The sequence below is a fragment of the Ovis canadensis genome, chromosome 6 (genome assembly GCF_042477335.2).
Source record: "Ovis canadensis isolate MfBH-ARS-UI-01 breed Bighorn chromosome 6, ARS-UI_OviCan_v2, whole genome shotgun sequence".
Taxonomy (NCBI): domain Eukaryota; kingdom Metazoa; phylum Chordata; class Mammalia; order Artiodactyla; family Bovidae; genus Ovis; species Ovis canadensis.
Window position 1 is genome coordinate 120,050,439 of NC_091250.1, and position 21,582 is coordinate 120,072,020.

Here is a 21,582-nt window from a genome sequence, read left to right on the forward strand (position 1 = left end):
CTGTAAATAAAGAACACACAAATTAATTACTCTACTTATCGTTGTTGTTGACAACTGTTGATCAGTTGTGTCTGACTCTGCAAACCCATGAAAGGCAGCCTGCCAGGCTCCTCTGTCCATGGAATTTTCCGGGCAAGAATACTGGACTGAGTTGCTGCTTCCTCCTCCAGGGTATCTTCCTGAAACAGGGATCAAATCTGCATCTCCTGTATTGGCCAGAGGATTCTTTACCACCAAGCCACCTAGGAAGCCCACTTACCCTGTTAGCCTTATTGAAACAAAAAAGTCACATTCCTGTAGCTTGCTACCATAAGGCAGATGTGAAAGCGCCAGTCTATTTTTTCTCAGACTCATACTTAGTGATGAGGCATCACACTTTAATCCTGATAAACGACCATGGAAAGGACTCGCGCTCTATAGCACCCAGTGAAATCCCCTCTCCAGGAACAGACAGCACCTATATGGTGCCTACACTTCTGTCGACTTTCTTCCCAAGATCTACTTCCAGTGAAACACTCGCCCAAGTCATTGTTTTGGTATTTCTCCCAAACCTAATTTCTTTTTTTTTTAAATTTTACTTTATTTTACTTTACAATACTGTATTGGTTTTGCCATACATCAATATGAATCCACCACAGGTATACATGTGTTCCCAATCCTGAACCCCCCTCCCTCCTCTCTCCCTGTACCATCTCTCTGGGTCATCCCAGTGCACCAGCCCCAAGCATCCTGTATCCTGCATCAAACCCAGACTGGCACTTCGTTTCTTACATGATATTATATGTGTTTCAATGCCATTCTCCCAAATCATCCCACCCTCTCCCTCTCCCACAGAGTCCAAAAGACTGTTCTATACATCTGTGTCTCTTTTGCTGTCTCGCATACAGGGTTATCATTACCATCTTTCTAAATTCCACATATATGTGTTACCCATCTGTGGTAGACAAAATAATGGCTCTCCAGGATGCCCATGCTCTACTCTAATCCCTGGAAACTTTGAAGGGTCCACTTTACACAGTCCAAGATTTCACAGATGTGATTAAAGGATTAAAAGGACCCTGAGATGAGATTATCCCGGATTATCTAGGTGAGTCCCACATAGATAATTCCAAGGGTCCTTGTAAATGAAAGCGAAAGAGGGAGGCAGTCAGAGTTGACAGGAGATGTAGGATGGGACACGGACACAGGAGAAGCCCAACTGTGGCTTGGAGATGGAGCAAGGGACCACGAGCCAAAGAATGCAGGTGCCTCCAGCAGCTGGTAAAGGCAAGGACACGGATTCTCCCCTGGAGTCTGCAGAAGGAACACGGCCCTGCTGACACCTTCGTTTCAGCCCAGTGAGACCCATTCTGACCTCCAGAATTATAAGGTGATCGCTTCTGTGGTTTTGAGCCACTACATTTGCAGTAGTTTATTCTGGCAGCAAGAACACACCATCTTCGGGGCGCCACTGATTGCATGACACAGTCACCGATTCATTCATTCACTCATTCACTTACTCATCAGCATTGACTGATTGCCTGCAATGTGTCATCCCCAGCTGCGTTCTGCAGAACATGCCACAGCAAGCCAGAGGAACGTGGCTTTCGGCTCTATTTTAATAAGACTAGTAGAGTAACTGGACTTCCCAGGTGGCTCAGAGGTAAAGAATCCACCTGCCAAGGCAGGAGATGCAGGAGGCTCCCAGCAAGGACGGCCTGCCCCTTCCTTTCCCTTCCCTTGTCAACCGAATCGCTTCTCCCCACCTGAATATTAGGGCCCTCGGCCTGTATCCCAGACTCCCCAGCTGTGTGACCTTGAACAGAATTTCAGTGCTGCACAGGAAAGAGCTGCCCTGGCTAATGGAGAGGCCTGACCTTAGTCTCTGCTTCCTAGGAAGTGACCTCTAAGTTCTTCGAATGTCCTTCTTGATAAGAGGGTCTCTGTTTACCTGGGGACCTTGGGCAGCTTCAGAAAATCTATGACCATGATGTGATTTAGGGTGGGGCTCTTGAGCCATGTGGCATCAGCTCCTCCTGCAGAGGGTCTAGGGGTTAAGGTGAGCCATGCTGGTGGTCAACCATATCTACGTGACTGAGCCCCAGCAAGAACTAGGGATGCTAAGGCTTGGGTGAGTTTCCCTGATTGGCAATGCTCAGAATGTAGTGTCAGACACAGTTCTGGGAAGAAGTTGGTGCTGTCCACGACTTCACTGGGACAGGACAACTGGGAGCTTCCTGTTTGTAACTCTAGACTCTGCCCATGTGCCTCATCTCTTGGCTGACTTTGATCTATAGCCTAAACTGTAACCATGAGAACAGCTTTCAGTGAGTCCTTCCAGAGCAGGAGTCCCAGCCTCCAGGATCTAATACCTGATGATCTGAGGTGGGGCCGATGTAATAATGACAAAAATAAAATATACAACAAATGTAACGTGCTTGGATCGTCCCCAAACCACTCCCCTCCATTCCCCTCTGGAAAACTGTCTTCCACAAAACTGGTCCCTGGTGCCAAAAACGTTGGGGACTGATGTTCTATAGCTTTGATCTCCCTTGGACAGCAAGGAGATCAAACTCGTCAATCCTAAAGGAAATCAACCCTGAATATTCATTAGAAGGACTGATGCTGAAGCTGAAGCTCCAATACTTTGGCCACCTGATGCAAAGACTTGACTTATCGGAAAAGACCCTGATGCTGGGAAAGATTGAAGGTAGGAGGAGAAAGGGGCGACAGAGGATGAGATGGTTGAATGGCATCACCGACTCAATGGACATGAGTTTGAGAAAACACTGGGACATACTGAAGGATGGGGAAGCCTGGAGTGCTGCAGTTCACGGGGTTGCAAAGAGTCAGACACGACTGAGCAGTTGAACAAAAACAACAACAAAAAACAAGTACTGTTCTATAGAACTGAAGAACTTGAGGGTGGTCTTGGGGACCCCTGGGTTTGCATTTGATATCAGAAGTGAGGGTGATCTTAGGGACTGAAGGAAGGTTGCATGGCTCAAGGTAACCTGGAATTAAAACTCCCCTCCAGGTCCTCCCCACCATTCTAGGCAAAACAAAGAACTCTCTCACCCAAAGAAAAAATAGACATTAGGTTGATTACGCCCAGCTCCAAGCCGGCCCAGCTCCAGAACTCCTTGCCCCAGCCGTTTAAGAGATAACTACTCCCAGCAACCTTGGAGAAGAACAGGCCCCCTTAAGACAGTAGCTTCCTACATACATGCCTATATATACTTACTCTTTCTTAGATGAGTGCAGCAGCTGGCTAATCTGACTGCTGCCCCTTCTCACCTCATTAAAGGTGATCTGTGCCTGTAGAGTGCCAGTCTCATTCTTTTCCTGAACCTTGCCTACTCTAACTCTGTACCTTACAGGGACTACTCCCAAACATGTCCGAGTGCCTGTCATTATTATTTCTGCTTTCTTCAAAGACAGAGTTTCACTTTTTCTCCTCTCTTCTTTGCCCTAACTTCCTTGAGAACCTGAAGCTGTGAGAGCTGAACTTGGCAGGGCTGTTATCCTACATACCCAGGAGCTCTTCAGGAGACAGCATGGGGCGGACAGGCAGAAATAAATAAACAAATCAGCAGGTCTCTGGGGCACCCTGAGAAATGACAGTGGCAAACTCAGTGCCTGTCATAATTAGGGAGACTCTAGGCTCATTTCAGGAATCCCTTTAAGGGTCACCAAGACATGTAATTTACAGGCATCCATCTCAGTCAAACTGAAAATTTACTGTTTGTTTAAGAGGCCAAGAGACAGTGGGAAGTTAGCAAAATGCACTTTTCTCTATAGCCTGAGCACCGGTAGGTGGTGATCAAATTTATCTCGCAGTCACCGTGCCTACACTATTTTGATCAGTGTCCAGAGAAAGGGGGGAGTATGTCTCCGTGTGACCAGGTCTGGGAAAGAGCCAGCAGACTGCAGGGCAAGTCACCTCGTGAGCGTGATTGGTGCGGACACACCCTTCCAGATGGTGAGTGATAATAACCAGGCTCATGATAACAGATTTTTAAGTGCTCACTGTGTGCCACACACATTTCTTTCTATATGCTTTGCACATGTGATCTTATTCAAACTTCTGAATAGCCATAGGAAGAAAATTATCCCCACTTGAAGAGGAGACCCAGATGTTGACCATCAAAATAGACCCCCATCCCATGCCTTCTCACCACCTCCTCGAGGGTCATCCAGGCCCAGACCCTCAGCGTCTCTTGTCTGGACCCCTGCAAAGCCTCCCCAGGGATCCCTGCTTCCACTTTTGCCCCCTACAGTCCATCCTCTACACAGAAACCAGAGGACTCTTGGGAATCACAAGGCAAGTCACTTCCCTACTCAAAACACGCTTGAAACTTCCCTTCTTACTCAGAAGTCAATGCAGGGACTTTCCTGTGGTGCAGTAGCTAAGACACGGAGCTTCCAGTGCAGGGGGCGTGGCTTTGATCCCTGATCAGAGAACTAGATCCTGCATGCCGCAACTCATGATCCATGATACCACAAGAAAGATGGAAGATCCCACATGCTATAACTGAGAGCTGGTACAGCCAAACAGATAGATAAAGAAATAAATATGTAAAAGAAGGCAACGCAAATGTTTTCGGATGGACTGCAAGGCCCTCCGAGACGAGGCTCTGACCTCAGCCCATTCCTGTTTACCGCACCCCCACAGCTGCCACACTGGCCTCCCTGCTGGAACCCCACATGTGCCCCTCAAACGTCACAAAAATGAAGTATTTTTCTTTGGTTCGCTGTTGAGGCCCCGGTGCTGAGACTATGGGTTGCACAAAGCAGTGCTTGATCATATTCACTGACCAAATGAACTAACAAGCTCTCAAGCTTACGGCTGGTTGGTGAGGAAGCCACACTCTCACCAGGCCCTGGATCCAGAGTCAGGCTTACCACCCCTGGGCTCAGGGCCTCCTGCTCAACACGCTCAGTGATTGAGCAGAAGGGGAGGTGTTACCTGAGCACCAGCCACGTGTAGGCCCTCAGCCCCACCCCCGCCCCTGCACTCTGTGCTGCCACAAAGGCCAACAGGCTTTCTGTCTCCATCTCCCAGATAAGGAAAAGGGCTCCGAGAGGTTAAGACTCTCCTCACAAGATCAGAAACTATAAAACTCCTAGAGGAGAACATAGGCAAAACACTCTCAGACATAAATCACAGCAGGATCCTCTATGATCCACCTCCCAGAATTCTGGAAATAAAATAAAAAAAAAATAAACAAATGGGATCTAATTAAAATTAAAAGCTTCTGCACAACAAAGGAAAATATAAGCAAGGTGAAAAGACAGCCTTCTGAATGGGAGAAAATAATAGCAAATGAAGCAACTGACAAACAACTAATCTCAAAAATATACAAGCAACTTCTGCAGCTCAATTCCAGAAAAATAAACGACCCAATCAAAAAATGGGCCAAAGAACTAAATAGACATTTCTCCAAAGAAGACATACGGATGGCTAATAAACACATGAAAAGATGCTCAACTTCACTCATTATTAGAGAAATGCAAATCAAAACCACAATGAGATACCACTTCACACCAGTCAGAATGGCTGCGATCCAAAAATCTGCAAGCAATAAATGCTGGAAAGGGTGTGGAGAAAAGGGAACCCTCCTACACTGTTGGTGGGAATGCAAACTAGTACAGCCACTATGGAGAACAGTGTGGAGATTCCTTAAAAAATTGCAAATAGAACTACCTTATGACCCAGCAATCCCACTGCTGGGCATACACACCGAGGAAACCAGAATCGAAAGAGACACATGTACCCCAATGTTCATCGCAGCACTGTTTATAATAGCCAGGACATGGAAACAACCTAGATGTCCATCAGCAGATGATTGGATAAGAAAGCAGTGGTACATATACACAATGGAGTATTACTCAGCCGTAAAAAAGAATTCATTTGAATCAGTTCTGATGAGATGGATGAAACTGGAGCCGATTATACAGAGTGAAGTAAGCCAGAAAGAAAAACACCAATACAGTATACTAACACATATATATGGAATTTAGGAAGATGGCAATGACGACCCTGTATGCAAGACAGGGAAAGAGACACAGATGTGTATAACGGACATTTGGACTCAGAGGGAGAGGGAGAGGGTGGGATGATTTGGGAGAATGACATTCTAACATGTATACTATCATGTAAGAATTGAATCGCCAGTCTATGTCTGACGCAGGATGCAGCATGCTTGGGGCTGGTGCATGGGGATGACCCAGAGAGATGTTATGGGGAGGGAGGTGGGAGGGGGGTTCATGTTTGGGAACGCATGTAAGAATTAAAGATATTAAAATTAAAAAAATAAAAAGCTAAAAAAAAAAAAAAAGACTCTCCTCACTCAATGTTGCCCACCCAGGAACGTCCTCGCCAGCATTCCAGTCTTCCAACTGGCTTCTTTCCACTACACCAGAGGATTTCAACCTCGTTTTTTTCGGAAATATCAGGTAAAGCAATTCCCAATACCCAAGGCGATGAGTTCGACATTTAAGGGATATAAACTTAACCAAATTTACCTGGAACCAGGGGACTTCCCAGATGGTGTAGCGATAAAGAACCTGCCTGCCAATGCAGGAGATATAAGAGATGCAGGTCCAGCCCCTGAGTCAGGAAGATCCCCTGGAGGAGGGCACAGCAACCCACTCAAGTATTCTTGCCTGGAGAATCCCACGGACAGAGGAGCCAGGTGGGCTACAGTCAATGGAGTCGTAAAGAGTTGGACACGACTGAAGTGACTTATCACGCACGCACATATGGAACCAGAGGGCTCTATGTGAAATGAGTGAGCGCCGAAGAATTGATGCTTTTGAACTGTGGTGTTGGAGAAGACTCTTGAGAGTCCCCTGGACTGCAAGGAGATCCAACCAGTCCATCCTAAAGGAAATCAGTCCTGAATATTCATTGGAAGGACTGGTGTTGAAGCTGAAGCTCCAACACTTTGGCCACCTGATGCGAAGAGCTGACTTATTTGAAAAGACCCTGATGCTGGGAAAGATTGAAGGTGGGAGGAGAAGGGGCCGACAGAGGATGAGATGGTTTGTTGGCATCATGGACTCAATGGACATGAGTTAGAGTAAACTCCGGGAGTTGGTGATGGATAGGGAGGCCCGATGTGCTGCAGTCGTCAAAGAGGCACAAAGAGTCGGACACGACTGAGCGACTGAACTGATATGAAATGACAGCATGAATAATAGGAAACAGCTCTGCACTGACTCTGGGGGAGAAGCTGGCACAGGTCTCTGGCCATTTCTTTCAAAAGCACCTGCACAGAACTACCAATACCCCTTCACCTTGCCCCCAACCCCTCCTAACACAGGGCATTTCTAAGTGCCTCCTCCTGAGACCAAACTCCAGCAGGGACTGCCCCTCGCTCACACCTGCTGGCCTCTCCTCATGTTAGAAACAAGGGTGTCTTTACCTCCTTGACCAGACTTTAACGGGCCAGCATCTAGACCAGCTGTGGTAAAGCCAAATATGCAACATCCTAAGGATGTTGCTGGAGGGATTAGGCTGTGGTAACATCAGCATCATCAACAGATCTTTATTAATAGACAACGCTGTACTGGTGGCCACCCACTGAGACCGGCCAGGCACTGGTATGTGTATTTCCTCCTCATAGCAGTAACTGGGTGCTTTCCCCTGGCTTTGCGGAGGAGGAAAGCGGCATTTAGTTGACCAGAACTTTAGATTCTAATCCCAGCTCAAGGGAGGAGGTGACAGCCTGCTGGACACTAACTCCTGCTGGATGAGAGCACAGATGGGCACGGGGGTCCTGGACATCATCAGTGGCAAGCGCCCCTGAGTCATAGCCCACCGGACTCTCGCCCCTTCCCCACCAAAGCAGTGGTCCTCAAACTCTGCTGTGCATCCGGATGTTATTAACATGGAGAAAACTGAGACACAAGTGAGATAACCTGCTTCCAACTGCCCAGCTGGTCAGTGGCTGGAATGGGACTGGCCCCTAGGCCGTCTGGGTTCAGAAACTTGTCTTCACTGCTGTAGTCACAGCCCACGCTCACCAGCATGGGGCATGGTAAGCGCAAGAGCACTGAAGTTGGAGAGACTTATTGAAATCCCATCTCACTGCAGCAGGCTGGCTGTGGGACCCAAGCGGGATGGTAGAGCCGGCTCAGAGAGGTTATGTAACCAACTCACAGTCAAACAGCATGTGAGGACCCAGAGGGGCACTAGGATGCAGTATCCTCACTCCCAGCCCAGGGACTTGAGTCCTGACTCCCTTGGGGATGGTGTTGTTCCTTTCTTGCCTGGGAATCTTGGGCTTTGACAAACTGAATCCCACCTGGCTGCTTTCTCAAGAAGACCCTTCCTGGCACCTCACCTGTGAAAGAAGGAAAATGCAGTTTCTGCCTCACAAGAGTCTCATGAGGATGAAATGATGAAAAACTCAGAAAGCACTTACGACAGGGGCTGGCCTTGAGCAAAACTGGCTCTGGCATCAATGTCCTGGGGTTGCCAAAACAAAGCACCCAGACAACAGGAGTCTATTCTCTCACAGATACGGAGGCCAGAAGTCAGAAATCAAGGTGTCAGCTTCTTCTGGAGGCTCTAGGGGGATCCCTCCTGCCCCTTCCAACTTCTGGAGGTGCCAGGTGTTCCTTGGCTTGTGGCCACATCACCCCAGTCTCGGCCTCTGTCTTCACACGGCCGCCTCCCTGTGTCTGCGTTCTCATGATGACCATCTCGTAAGGACATCAGTCATCAGATTTAAGGCCCACGCTAACCGAGAATGATCTCATCTTCACTAATCACATCTGCAAAGCCCCCCTGCTTCCACATTAGTTCACATTCTGAGGTTCCCGATGGACATGAAATTTGAGGTTCACTGTTATGGATGGAATTACATCCCTCCAAAATTCATATACTAAAGCCCTAACCCCCACTCTGACTATATTTGGAGATACGGCCCTGGAGGAGAGAGTGAAAGTAAAGTGACGTCATAGGGGGAGGTCTGAATCTGATGGGACTGGTGTCCTCGTAAGAGGAGGAGACGCCTGAAGTTTCTCTGCCACACGAGGGCACGGTGGGTAGGTGGCCGTCTCCAAGCCGGGAAGAGAGGGCTCACTGGAATCCAACCCTGCTGTCACCTTGATCTTGGACTTCTAGCCTCTAGAACAATGAGAAAATAAATGTCTGTATTTAAGGGCCAGGCTAGGGCACTTTGCTGCGGCGGCCTCTGCAAACTCACACAGATGCCACTGAACCCCACACAGCTGCCGTCATGACAGAGGTTGTGCTCCCTCCCCTGCCTGGGCTGCCTGCTGACTACTGGTTCACTTGGAGCCTGTCTCCCACTTCAAAACCCGTCTCAGGCATCACCTTCTGTGGACGGCCATCTCTGAACTCACCTTCATCCCCCGATCCCCGGCGTCTCTCACCCCTCCTCTCTGCATCCATTGGCAGAGATGTTGTAAGGGCAGTGAACTTGGATTGGGCATGTCCCGGGTGCCAACTACTGTCTCGTCTCATGCACATCCAGTGCTCACAACAGCATGAAGAAGGGCATCACTGGCCCCATTTCACAGATAGGGACACTGAGACCTAGAGAGGCCAAGTAATGTTCTGGAGGTTGCACTGTGAGGAGGGAGGAGAGCCAGGATGCAGACTCAGGCCCTCTGGATCCAGGTGGACCTTCCCTGGGGCGCTCCCCACCAACGCAGCACATGTCACCTTCCTTCTTGACTGGGGTCACATCTCCACCTTCCCAGCAGCTCTGGGTCCTGCCTGGGGCAGGGTCTCTGTCTGCCTCAGTCATCATCGTCTCCCGGAGACCCTCTGACTTTGGCGGGCTTGGGTGCTCTCTCCTGTTTTCTCAGAGCCAGCCCTCATTCCAGAGCTAAATGAGGTTGCCCAGGGAGAAAGAGATGGTGCCGGCACGCGAACCCAGGCCTCTGTTTCAAGCCTAACCCTCCTTCCTCATCATCGCTCCACACTCACGACACCCACAGACGCCAGCCTACTCTCAACGTGAATGAGCTGACTTTTAAAGACCCTTGCCTCCAGGAATACTTGGAGGTGAGAGTCCTGAACATCTCAGAAATGGAAGGGGCCTCAGATGTGACCTGGACCAACAACTGCCCTCCCTGGTTTCTGCCCAGAGGGTCTCGGGGTCCCTGGCCCCCGAGAACATGAGGTTCTCACGCAAGCCCGGATGCTAAGGTTTTTCAGCCAGTCCTGCCTGGAGGCCATGTACCTGGCAGAGCGCGGCCACGGCCTGGGCAGCCCTGACGTCCTCCTCTTCCTCCAGGTCACGCCGCGTCAGCCTCTGCATCTCCAAGATGTTGTGAAATGCCTGCAAGTAAAACAGAGGCCGAATCTGCAGACAGATGCTGATTTGTTTCCCCTGAACAACCTCCCCAACTGACCCTGCCTTGCACGTTGGAAGGACGTTCATTCTTGATTTATACCCAAGGAAACCGAGGCACTGGAATGTCATGTGATTTTCATGGCTTGTGAACTGTGGCTGAGGCTGGGACCAGCAAATCTCATCTCCAGGAAAACAAGAGACTTTGCTTTTGTTCATCTACCCAGCAGGAGAAGATGCCACCCTCCCCACCACCGCCTCCCTGCCCTGTCTCCCCTCTCTCCTGACCACAAGCCCCCTAGATATCATTTTCTGATTTCAGCTCCTGGGGACCACAATCCAGGTCTTGGGAGGCCCATCTAGCAAAGCCTGAACCCTATCAGGGTGGTCAGTGGCCAGCCGGGCCCCTCTGATCATGCGGCTGGCCCAGCCTTGTGGAGCCCAACAGAGTGACAGAGAGTCGTGTACCAGATGCTCCAAACACAGTCAGAGAGGCACCTGGGGCCCAAGTATGGAGGGTGGACTCCTCGTGGGGGTCAGCAGGAGGGCAAGAGTCCCTGTGAGGGAGACACATAAGCTGAGTCTTGATGGACAAAGAGGGGTCCTTGGAGGGAAGATGGGAAGCCAATCCAAGCCAGGTTCAGGGAGCAACACAGCGGTGACCAGGCAGTCAGAAGCCTCTGGTCTCGGTGGGAGCAGAACAGGAGGGGAGCTGAGAGGGAGGACCAGAAGCCAGAGAGGGAGGGGCTGGGCAAGGTGCCAAAGTCCACGCCCATTCATCAGTCCCTGCTCATTCAGTAGCCTGCTGCCCATTCATTCATTCAGTTATTTGTGCCTCCACCCACTGATTCATTTGTCCATGCATGCACTCAACCCTTCATTTCTTCATTCACTCACTCATCTGTTTGTCTTTTCTCCATTTATTCATTCCGTTATGTGTTCCTCTGTGGGTCCTGGAGAAGGAAATGGCAACCCACTCATTACTCTTGCCTGGAGAATTCCATGAGCAGTGAGGAGCCTGGTGGGCTACAGTCCATGGGGTCGCAAACAGTCAGACATGACTGAGCGACTAGCACTCTGTGGGTCCATCCATTCATTCATTAGCTCACTTATTCTTTCATTCACGCATGCATCCCTTCCCTCCTCGGCCCCATGTCTCCTGAGAATCAGTGTGCACCAGCCTGGGCTGAGATCCTGGGTTGCAGAGCTGTGGCATCACTGTCTCCACACTCAGGACTCCCCCTGAGCAACGTGATGTCAGGGAGGAGGACCCGGCAATCCCAGGGTAATGAAGAGCTGTATGATCATATCTTATCACTCTCATTTCAAATGAATCTTCTCAAAGACAGAAGCAGCCCCCACCCCGCTTTATGTCAAATCCCAGAAACCCCAGGCATGGGTCCTGGGAGGAGGCTCTATGTGTGGGCAAGAGCACTGGACCAGGGACCCAGGGATGAGAAGACTTCTCCGTCTTTGAGGGTCCCTCAGCTGGCTTCTCACTGGGGGGCAGGGGAGGTAGCCACACTACCATGCTGGCCCCCGGGGAGGACCAGTGTCTGTGCTCTGGGCTGAGTCTGAACCCTGATATGGTCCTGCCATCCCCTTGGCAGAGCAGAGACAAGCAAATGCTCGTGCAGAGAAATAGGCAGGCCATGGCTGTCCCTAGCTTGGTCTGGTTGAGTCCCAAAAACCCCATTAGGTAGGCGCAATGATTTCTAATGCACAGACGAGGAAGTTGAAGGCCAAGTGGTCAGCCAGACACAGCAGCAGAGGCAATGTTCAAATCCAGCACCCAGATGCTTAACGACTTTGGGCGACAAGCCAGAGACCAACAGCCCCTCCCCACACGCTCATCGACAGGGCACCATGAGGCAGAGTTCTGTCCTCTGAGAACCCCGAGCCCTGTCCTTCCAGCCTGTGCTGCACCAGTTTGTCTGTTTTCCTTCAAGCAGGGTGACATCTTGCTTCCTGTCCTCCTGGGGGTCCCCTTGTCTTTTATTCCCAGTCAAGGCCATGAGCACTGTCCAGCTTGCCCACCTCTCTGGTCCTTCCTGCTCAGCCCCATGTGCAGGGTCCTCCTCTGACTTGTCACCTGACCCACCAAGGGGCCCCATCCCTGTCTGTAGTTGCCTGCCTCGCACCTGGGACATGCCTGCCCCCTCTGCGGAAACTGCCTGGTGATCTCCATTGTAGGCTGGGCCCTTGCCCAGCACCATTTGTGAGACGCCCTTTCCTCAGACCCTCCCATTGCCTTTCTCTCATCTCAGTGAGGGCAGTGACACTCGCATCACTGGCTTATAGATGGGGAAGCTATGGATACAGAGCTCAAACGACTTGGCTAAGGTCCTGAACTGACACGTGGGATGCAAGGAGAGACCTTCTGTCTGCCGGATGCCAAAGCCTCTGGCTTCCCAAGCACAGTAACAAGGACTAAGCAGCCCCTGTGGCTCCCCTGGAAGGCTATGCCTGTGGACCTGGGTGTGAGTCGGGAGCAGGTCACCTGGAGGAACTCCTCGGGGTGGGTGGTCAGCTGCCCCGCAGCCAGGAAGCTCCTCCGTTCCTCCTGTTGGGCCAGTGCAAGCCTTGCCATCTCCTCCGCCTGGCGCACTAGCGAGGCCTTGACCAGGTCTTTGCCTCGCTGGACAAACTCTGCAATTGAAACAAAACAAGGGACACTGCAGGTTGCTCGCCCGGCGAAACCTCCACTGGCTGCTTCTTCCAGCACGTGGAGTGTCAGAGACACTGGGGCAAGTCTCATTTCTTATTTTTATTGTATCATTTAGGTGCTTCCAAAAGGCTGGTGTTAGCAGCTCCTCAGAGTTCCTTGTCATTTTAAGGGACTCATCCCTCGCTCATTCACAGCCCGGGGTTCAGAGAAACATGCGAGGCTTTCACCCTGACCCTGACCTGGAGAGAAACGAAGGGGCGTTTTCCTGGAGAAAAGAGTATATGTGTATGGGGGAGGGGAGGAGGGGGCACAGGGAGGGGCAGGTGACACAGGACAGAGGGCCTGAGTCTACAGGAAGACAGTGACATTTCAGACTGGAGTCGAGATCCAAAACCCGCCAGGGCAAGTTATTAGATCAGCAGAAGAGGAGGGGGGTGGACCAAGGCCAAGGGCCCCTGCAGTAGGGGAAGGTAAACTTGAGAGGAAGGTGAAAGTCGCTCTGTCTTGTCTGACTCTTTGCAACCCCACGGACTACACAGTCCATGGAATTCTCCAGGCCAGAATACTGGAGTGGGTAGCCATTCCTGTCCCCATGGGATCTTCCCCACCCAGGGATCGAACGCAGGTCTCCCGCATTGCAGGTGGGTTCTTTACCCGCTGAGCCACTAAAAACAACCTCTTGGCCCACCCAGGCCCCTCAGCCTCAGAGGCGCACCAAGCGCAGCGCTGGGAACGGGGGCCTACCAGTGAGCAGGACCCAGCCTAGCTTTCAAGGTGCTCACGGTCCAGGGAAGACAAGAAATGCGGAAGGAGCAGGAATTGTGCTGATGAGGGCTGGAGTGGTGGTGGGGGAGGAGACCCAGGCAGCGTGGGACCCCAGAGAAGGCTCCTGAGAGTGGAGACAATGAAGAGGCCAGCCAGATTCTGTTCACTTGGGCTTCAGAGGAGATGTTGGGCAAAGAGGTTGGAGAGGAGGTGAGGGCTGGGTCGCAAGGGGCTGCAGTCCTTGGAGACGTTGGTTTCCGCATCTTGCCTCCCCCACTGCCCCACATGTCATACTCCCTTGGGCACTTTTCCCAGTACAGGCGGGCTTCCTAGGACCTGAGAATCTGTTTAGCTTCTAGCACCAAAGGAAAGGGTGCTGCCAGGAGAGACCCAGGCCCTCCCTCCACCCCTGACTGTCTCCTTGTCTCCTCTGTCTTGTTCCATTTCACAGGAACCCCACTTAAGGGGCTGCTTCACCATCCCAGCCCGGCCACTCCCTCCCACTGGTGAAGCCCCATCCACCACGTGTGGTGACCTCAAGGCCAGACGCATTCAGATTCTACGCCGTCCAAAGTCCCAGCCACAGCAGGTTTCCATGTGGTCACGCATGACCACCCAGTGACACAGATATCTGTGGAACAGCCTGGTTGGAGTCCTGAGTCCCAGTACGGACAGCCTGCTCTCCAAAGGGCAGTGGGCAGGCACAGCGGAGGGGACAGAGCAATTGCAGAAGGATCAAGCCAATGGCTGCAGTGGAAGGCTGGTGCTGGAGACTGGACTGTGTCCCCAGAGTGATGAGCTGAAGTCCTAAGCCTCATGTGCCTGCCTTTGGAGGCGGGGCCTATGAAATTAAATGAGGTCCTAGGGATGGGGCCCTAATCGCATAGGGTTGGTGCCTTCTAAGAAGAGGAACTCAGGCGAGAAAGCTTGCTCTCTACCGTGTGAAACGTGGTGAGAGGGTAGCTGTCTGCGAGTCAGAAAACAGGCCCACACTACAAACCAAACTGGCTGCACACTGATCTTAAACTTCCAGCCTCCGGAACCATGAGAAACAAATGTGTGTTGTGGAAGCCACCGAGTCCATGGCATCCTGTTATGGCCGCCCCAGCATGTAAGACACCCAGAGCCTCCCTGGTCCTACAAGGTCCCCAGAAGCTGCTGGAGACCTTTAGGCACACAGATCCCCTGCCATACAGACTTCCTGACCTGGAGAGGCCCCGGCTATGCTTCCACTCAGGCCGCAGACGCACATATAGCCTTGGCTCAACACTGAGGGGCTCTCCTGCCGAGGGTCCAAGGAGGTGCAGAGGGGGTACCTGCCCTGCAGGTTTCTTCTTGAGGGTCCCACCAGTGGTGTGAGCTGGACTGTCCTGGGTGCCCCTGATGTCCTGAGCCCTGACCTGCTCAACTCCCAGGGTCCAGCCCGGGAGCAGCAGCACGTGTGGGAAATAGTCACGCCCAGTTCCCACATGCCCGACCCCCAGCCACCTTCGTCCACCTGCAGCTGAGCCAGGCCCTGAGACTCCTGCGGGGCTTCTGGGCTTTGTTCTCTGAGTATTCTGGGGGGCCCTCTGTCAGCCCGAATCACTGATGATGATAGAGCAGGCAACACTGGACCCTAGGAGGCAGCCCTATTACCTCTGCTTCATGGGAGGACAATCGAGGCTCAGAGAGGTTAAGTGACTGGGGGTGGCAGCCCAGGCTAGCCTCGTGAGAGCTACTCCTGATGCCTGCAAGTGCCACCACCAGCCCTGGCCCCCATGGCCCACAGCACAGCACGGGGATCCAGGCACCTGGCTTGGCCTGCTCACTCACCCCTGCTGAAGCCCTCTGCCTCCTCCCAGAAGGCCTTGTGCTGCTGGGTCAGCAGGTCCTCCTTCTCCCGCCCGGACAGCTTCCCCTCGACGGTCAGCAGCTCCAGGCTGCGGGAGATGCCCGCCAGGCGGCACTTGGTCTCCTCCTGGACCTGCAGCTTCAGGAACTCCATCGTTTTGGCCATGTGTGCCCGCCCCAGCGTCCTCTCCAGGGTGTCCTGGGAAAAGCAATATGGAGGGCATCAGGCTGGGACATTCAGAGTCAGTGCCTGGCCATGAGGGGCTGTTAATGGCCACGGGCTCCGTTCTGGGGTCCCCGGTTCCCTGTGAGCAGAGCACAGACGAAGCTCCCACTCTTCTGAGCTTCCTGTGTGCACATCTCAGATGGAGACAAAGTGGTCCCTCGTGGGGATGTGGTGCGGCCGAAGCTGGATGACACGCGGAAAGCACCTGGTACACGGTGAGTGCGCCACAGTGGGCTCGCTCGTCTCTGGGGGAAGCTCAGTAAATGCACACGACCAAACAGGAAAGTCTACCTCCCTCATCGTCATCCCTCCCTGGTCGACAGAGCTTCTGGCCTCCACTGGATGTGGAGGAGGGCTGGGAGAAATAGTAAGGGTCACGGGACTTCCTGGCCTTCGAGCCTCCGCAAACCAGACCACTGGGGATTAAAGAGTTCTCCAGGTGAGATTGACGGGGAGGATGACCCCAGCTGCTAGACTTTAGAACAGGTCCGCCAGCCCTACTGGGTTGTCCTTCACTCAGGACACACCCCTCGGAAAAGATGCCTCCCCCATGCAGGAAATGTCCACGAAGGGCAGAGGCGGGCCCTGCAGGTCATGTAGAATGGGAACCCGGGCATGGTGTTAGAGTCACAGGCCCTGAGTTTCAGTGAAAGGACGCCTTTCCCTCCTGGGGTGGTCCTCCAGACCCCCGGGACTCCATGGCCATGGCCTGAGTGAGCCTCAGCGTCCTTCTCCCCATCAAACCTGCAGCCCTGCCTTCTCCACATCCCTCCATTTCCTTCCTGCTGGCCTAGAGCCAGGCCCAGCTCAGGCCCTGGTCCGTTCCACCTGGGCAACTGCCCTGGCTTTCCTGGCATCAAGCTGCCCCCTCTGCTCCTCCCCGCATGGCAGACGGAAGGGCCTTTCTGTGGTGCAAACATGAATCTGACATCCCCAGGCCCAAACCCTACAAACACTTCCTTCAAAGCGAATCTAAACTCCCAGGCACAGTGGACGAGCCTTCCCGAACCAGGCCTGGCTGGGCCTCCAGCCTGGTCCCACACCCCTCCTTGCTCCGGACTGCCCAGCATGCCCAGCTCTCAGCTCTGCAGGGCCTTTGCACATGCAGGGCCGCCTCCAGGAACACCCTGCCCACGACCTCTCACTCCTCTGCCTGCCCAGCTCCTACTTATCTTTGTGGACTGTGTGGTCACTTTCTTGGCCTTTCCCCAACCCTTCGGTCCCTCCTCCCAGCTCCACAGCTCCTGTGCCTTGTTTGGACCGAGAGCCCTGGACACAGGGGCCATAGCTGGGGCCATACCCATCACCCAGACCTGGGCCTCACTGTTTGCTGAGCTGCATTGGTCTGTGTTATAACAACATGTGAACAGGGCCAGGACAATGATACCCTAGTTACAGATAAGAATGCTGAGGTTTATTCCGGAAGGCCATCAAACTAGCCCAGAGACAGCGGGCTTCCTCCAGTTCAGTTCAGTCACTCAGTCATGTCTGACTCTTTGTAACCCCATGGATTGCAGCATGCCAGGCCTCCCTGTCCATCACCAACTCCCAGAGCTTGCTCAAACTCATGTCCATTGAGTTGGTGATGCCATCCAACCATTTCATCCTCTGTCATCCCCTTTTCCTCCCGCCTTTAGCTGGGCTTCCTCCAACTAAATAAATAAGCCTGACAGCCATCAGTAGGCCCATAACCACTAGAGGGTGCAAGAGGATAAGCGCTCAGTGCAGGAGTGGCCGGCAAGCGGTCCCGCCAGGCTCCCAGGGTAGTGGAAGGTGTCCCGCGTCCAGGGCAGCCACCTCTAAGATGGTCCTCTAAGTGACGCCCCCTGGCTGGGCAGTGACAGTGCACCCTCTGGATTTATATTTAAGGAAAGACAGGAGTGGAGAGAGGTGAGCAGGAGCACAGGAGCTCAGATGGGAGGCGGGAGGGGGACAAGGACTTGCATGGGAGGTGCAGGGGCCACTGCTGGCTCTGAGTGTAGCTGGTCCTCAAAGGTACCCAGCCTCAAACCTGGCTCCAGACCTGCACAGCCTTGGGCACAGTGGATGTGACTTGCAGAGCGTATGTGATCATTAAATAAATCAAAATATGAATAGCACTTAAAATAGCGACCAGAAGACAGGAGGTGCTGGTGAATGCAAGCTGCTGTCACAGTTACCTACAGCAGGTGCCCGCCTCTCTCCTGGCATCCTCTTTCTCTTGAACATCCCTAGAGACTGATTCTGATAACCTCTGGGGCCCTTTCTAGGGCTCTTCCAGTTCTGATATTCAGCAATGCCGTGTGTTACATTCCAACTGCCCAGGCCAGAACACTCAGATGTCACTAGCCTGGGAATTTAAAATTCTCTGGAGCTTATCATCAACAGACTCCATCATACAGAAGCTACTTTTTATTTTTTGTACACAGGATGCAAGCAGAGGCAAGCTGTCCCACTTCTGTACAAACAAAGGTTATAGCCTTTTCACACATCATTACAATGATTTGTTTATATCTCTTTTCCTTGCTGACACGTGACCTGCCAGAATCCAATCACTAGCACATACTGAGCACTCCCACTGGGTCAAGCTCTGTTATAAAGGTGCTACCTGTCATCCACTTTCTAACACTCTCGGAGCTAATGCTATTTGGATTCCCATTTTATAGATGATGAAACTGAGTCCCAGAGAGGTTAAGTTACCTGCCTAATGTCACATGGCTAATAAGAGGAACTGTGGAATGGGTCAGGATTCTAGCTCAAGTCTGCAGTCTATAACAGGATGTGGCACACAGTAGGTGCTCATGAAATGCTGACTGAAGTAAGGACCTACTGATAACCTGGAGAAAATTCTTCCCCTTCTTCCTCTCTGGAGTGACTGGCTAATATTTGGGCCGGTGTCAGCTAAGGATACCATTTTTTCTCCCAGCATCAATATCCTGCTGATGGAATAATAATTAAATGCAAAGAAAAAAGAGTAAAAGGAAAAAAACTTTCTCCTTTGATGAGCATTCATATCGGCAGCCTTATCAAATTAAAGTCCAACTCAAAGGGGCTTGGACTGCAAACCAGGAAGTTTGGGGTGCAGGCTGAGGGATGTCATTAGACAGTATGGGGGTCACAGGTGCATTACTTGGCTGGTCCCTCTGCTCACAGGGAATGAAATATCTGTGTTTATCTTTCAGCAGTGCAGAGGAGAGAAAAGAAACTACACATACATGATAAGCAAAAGCAGACAAAGTTCTCAAATAGCTCTGTGCAGCTGGGAGTTTGTTATAATTCGGACCCTGATTCGGGAGGGGGACAAGATTCTGCATTTCTAACCAGCTCATGCTGCCAGTCTGCGGACCACACTTTGAGGAGCAGAGCAGTTTGTGCAGAAGCAGCAGGAATCTCCAGGTTCAACAGGGCCATGTCCTCTCTGAGGAGCTGAGTCTTTGAGCTGAGGGCAGGGCGGCTGCCGCAGGTTTCTGAGTCAGGTGTGACCTGGGCGGGTGCATGGGTCTGAGCTTATGAGTTCCCAAGGTCAGAGAAAGGGTTAATAGGTGCATAGTGTCCTGGGCTTTACATACAGCTAGGCTAGTCCAAAACTTCCATGGCAAAACCCCATGGTGACTATGAGTTTCTGAGCATTTCCCAGGGCCTTGCCTGCAGCAACTCCTGGTATGAAATTATTTCAATCAGTAATCAAAGCTCAGAGGGATTAAGTAACTGATTCGAGATCACACAGCTTCAACTGGCTAAGCTTAGATTCAAAGTTGGGTTTGGATTTGTGAATTCCTCTGAATCAGTGGTTTTATTCCCAGTTATATGTGAGAATTGTTGGGGCAGGGGAGTTTAAAACTGGCAATGCCAGGATCTTCACTTCAGACCAATCAGACTGGATTTCTGTGCAAAAGGCCTGGGGCACAGGCATTATTTTAAGCTCCTTCGGTGATGATACATGGGGCCATCAGGAGAGCTACCCAAAGCTCTGTCCACCAGTGGGCATCAATTATGACTGCTCACTGTGGTCATCTGGAACCTTAAAAAACCTAGACTGGTTAAGTCAGAATCTCTGGGAGAGGGACCCATCTTGGATTCAAACAGCAGTACTTTTTCAACCTCCTCAGATAACCTCAATGTGCAGCCAGAATTGAGAACCAATGTTCCATGCTGTAGTGACATGGAGCTGGCAGGCTTTTCCATTAATGGAATGGACGGATGGATGGATGAATGAATGGATGGAGAGATGCACAGATCTCTCTGTGGCTGATGGACAGACGGACAGATGGATGGATAGACAGATGGATAGATAAATGCCTGATGGACAGACGGATGGATAGATGGACGAATGGATGCTCTGCTTTTCTCTGGCTTCTGTATCCCCGTGTACAGTATACAGGTGTGGAACTTAATTATCCCTGCAGCCCTCCAAGCTTCTGATTTCACATCTCTAGTCTGAATATCACGTTCCCTCCCCGCCCCCTCCAGCATTACCAGAGCCTGCAAATCCTGAGAATCACGCAACAGCCCTTCGGCTGCAATCATTCTTTCTGTCAGAGTCATCGTGAGCTGTCGGGCTTTGGAGCTGGAACACTTAAATTGGTCCACCAGAAAGTGCTGGATGTTTTCCATCTGTTTCCAGAAAGCCTCCATCTGTGAAATGAGAATGAGAAGCAAGAGGTGGGGGAGAGAAAACTTATTTAAGAAAGGTATAAACCTGTCTGGTTCAGGCTTGAGCATTACTATTCACCCCTTATCACAAACTCAGATTCTAAACACTTCCACAAGTCGGAGCAAGTTATCTTGGCAACAATCACATTCTCCAGAAGTTCCTCCTCGTTCTTTTGTGGGTGCCAGTCAGTTTCAAGGCGGCTTTTCAGCAAACACCAGTGCACGGCTGATAAGGAAGGAAAACACAATGAGATCCCCCAGCTTAAGCAGCTGAAAGACAGCTGCTTAAGAAAAACAGCCTGTGATTGCTGCCTGGGATGAGGAGGGGAGGGGCTCATGAAATTCAACAGTGTCTTCCTGGAAGCTTCCAGATCTTTAAAAGGGATTAAATCCATCCTGGAAATAAAAGCATGGATGGCCATTTAAATATTAATTATTGCCCTAAAAGTACAAAAGAACAGTATGGCAGAGACGATGATAACCATAAAAACATTTTGCTTTCCAATCTTTTCCCCTTTCCTCAATCTTGGGCTTCCCTGGTGGCTCAGACAGTAACGAATCTGCCTGTAATGCAGGTGACTTGGGCTGGGAGGATCCCCTGGAGGAGGGCATGGCAACCCAGTCCAGTATTCTTGCTTGGAGAATTCCATGGACGGGGAGCCTGGTGGGCTATAGTCCATGGGGTCTCAAAGAGTCAGACACGACTGAGCAACTAACACTTTTCTCCCCATCTTACTGAGAGCAGAGCAGGAAATCACCAAGTGGTTTAGAGTGTCGTGGGCTAAACTTTTGTCCCTGCAGCCTCCCAGAGCTCGAAGAACCTGGAGCCATAACAACTTTTCTTTATGGCATGCAGGTATATGCCAGGCTCCACGTGTCACACATCTTATTTCTAGATAAAATATGTATTGGAAGGACAAGGAACAGGCTCAGGTAGTTAGGTCACTGGCCAAGAGTCAAGAGGAAGAGGGGGACTGGGCTCAGGCCCCTTCAGCTTCCACAGCGGTGGTTTTCTCCAGCTTGGCTCCACCCTTCAGATGCCAAGATGGACATTTCTCACTCAGCAGCGCATGGGAGAGACAGAGCTTAGCGGTATTAGAAGTCCATGCTGATTTTGCTGCTATGGGTAGAGATAGATGGAGACC

The 21,582-nt window shown here is 51.5% G+C and overlaps 1 protein-coding gene across 6 annotated transcripts in view; it reads right to left on the reverse strand.

The window, feature by feature from the left end:
- EVC (EvC ciliary complex subunit 1) overlaps window positions 1–21,582 on the reverse strand; it is a 93,821-nt gene that overhangs the window by 43,484 nt on the left and 28,755 nt on the right. For all 6 annotated transcript variants that reach the window (XM_069593229.1, XM_069593228.1, XM_069593227.1 and 3 more), the window contains exons 8-11: window positions 20,261–20,419; window positions 15,562–15,778; window positions 12,814–12,962; window positions 10,203–10,301 (exon numbers count right to left, since the gene is read on the reverse strand). In XM_069593229.1, the coding sequence (XP_069449330.1) occupies window positions 10,203–10,301; window positions 12,814–12,962; window positions 15,562–15,778; window positions 20,261–20,419 (624 nt within the window). The remainder of the gene's footprint in view (window positions 1–10,202; window positions 10,302–12,813; window positions 12,963–15,561; window positions 15,779–20,260; window positions 20,420–21,582) is intronic.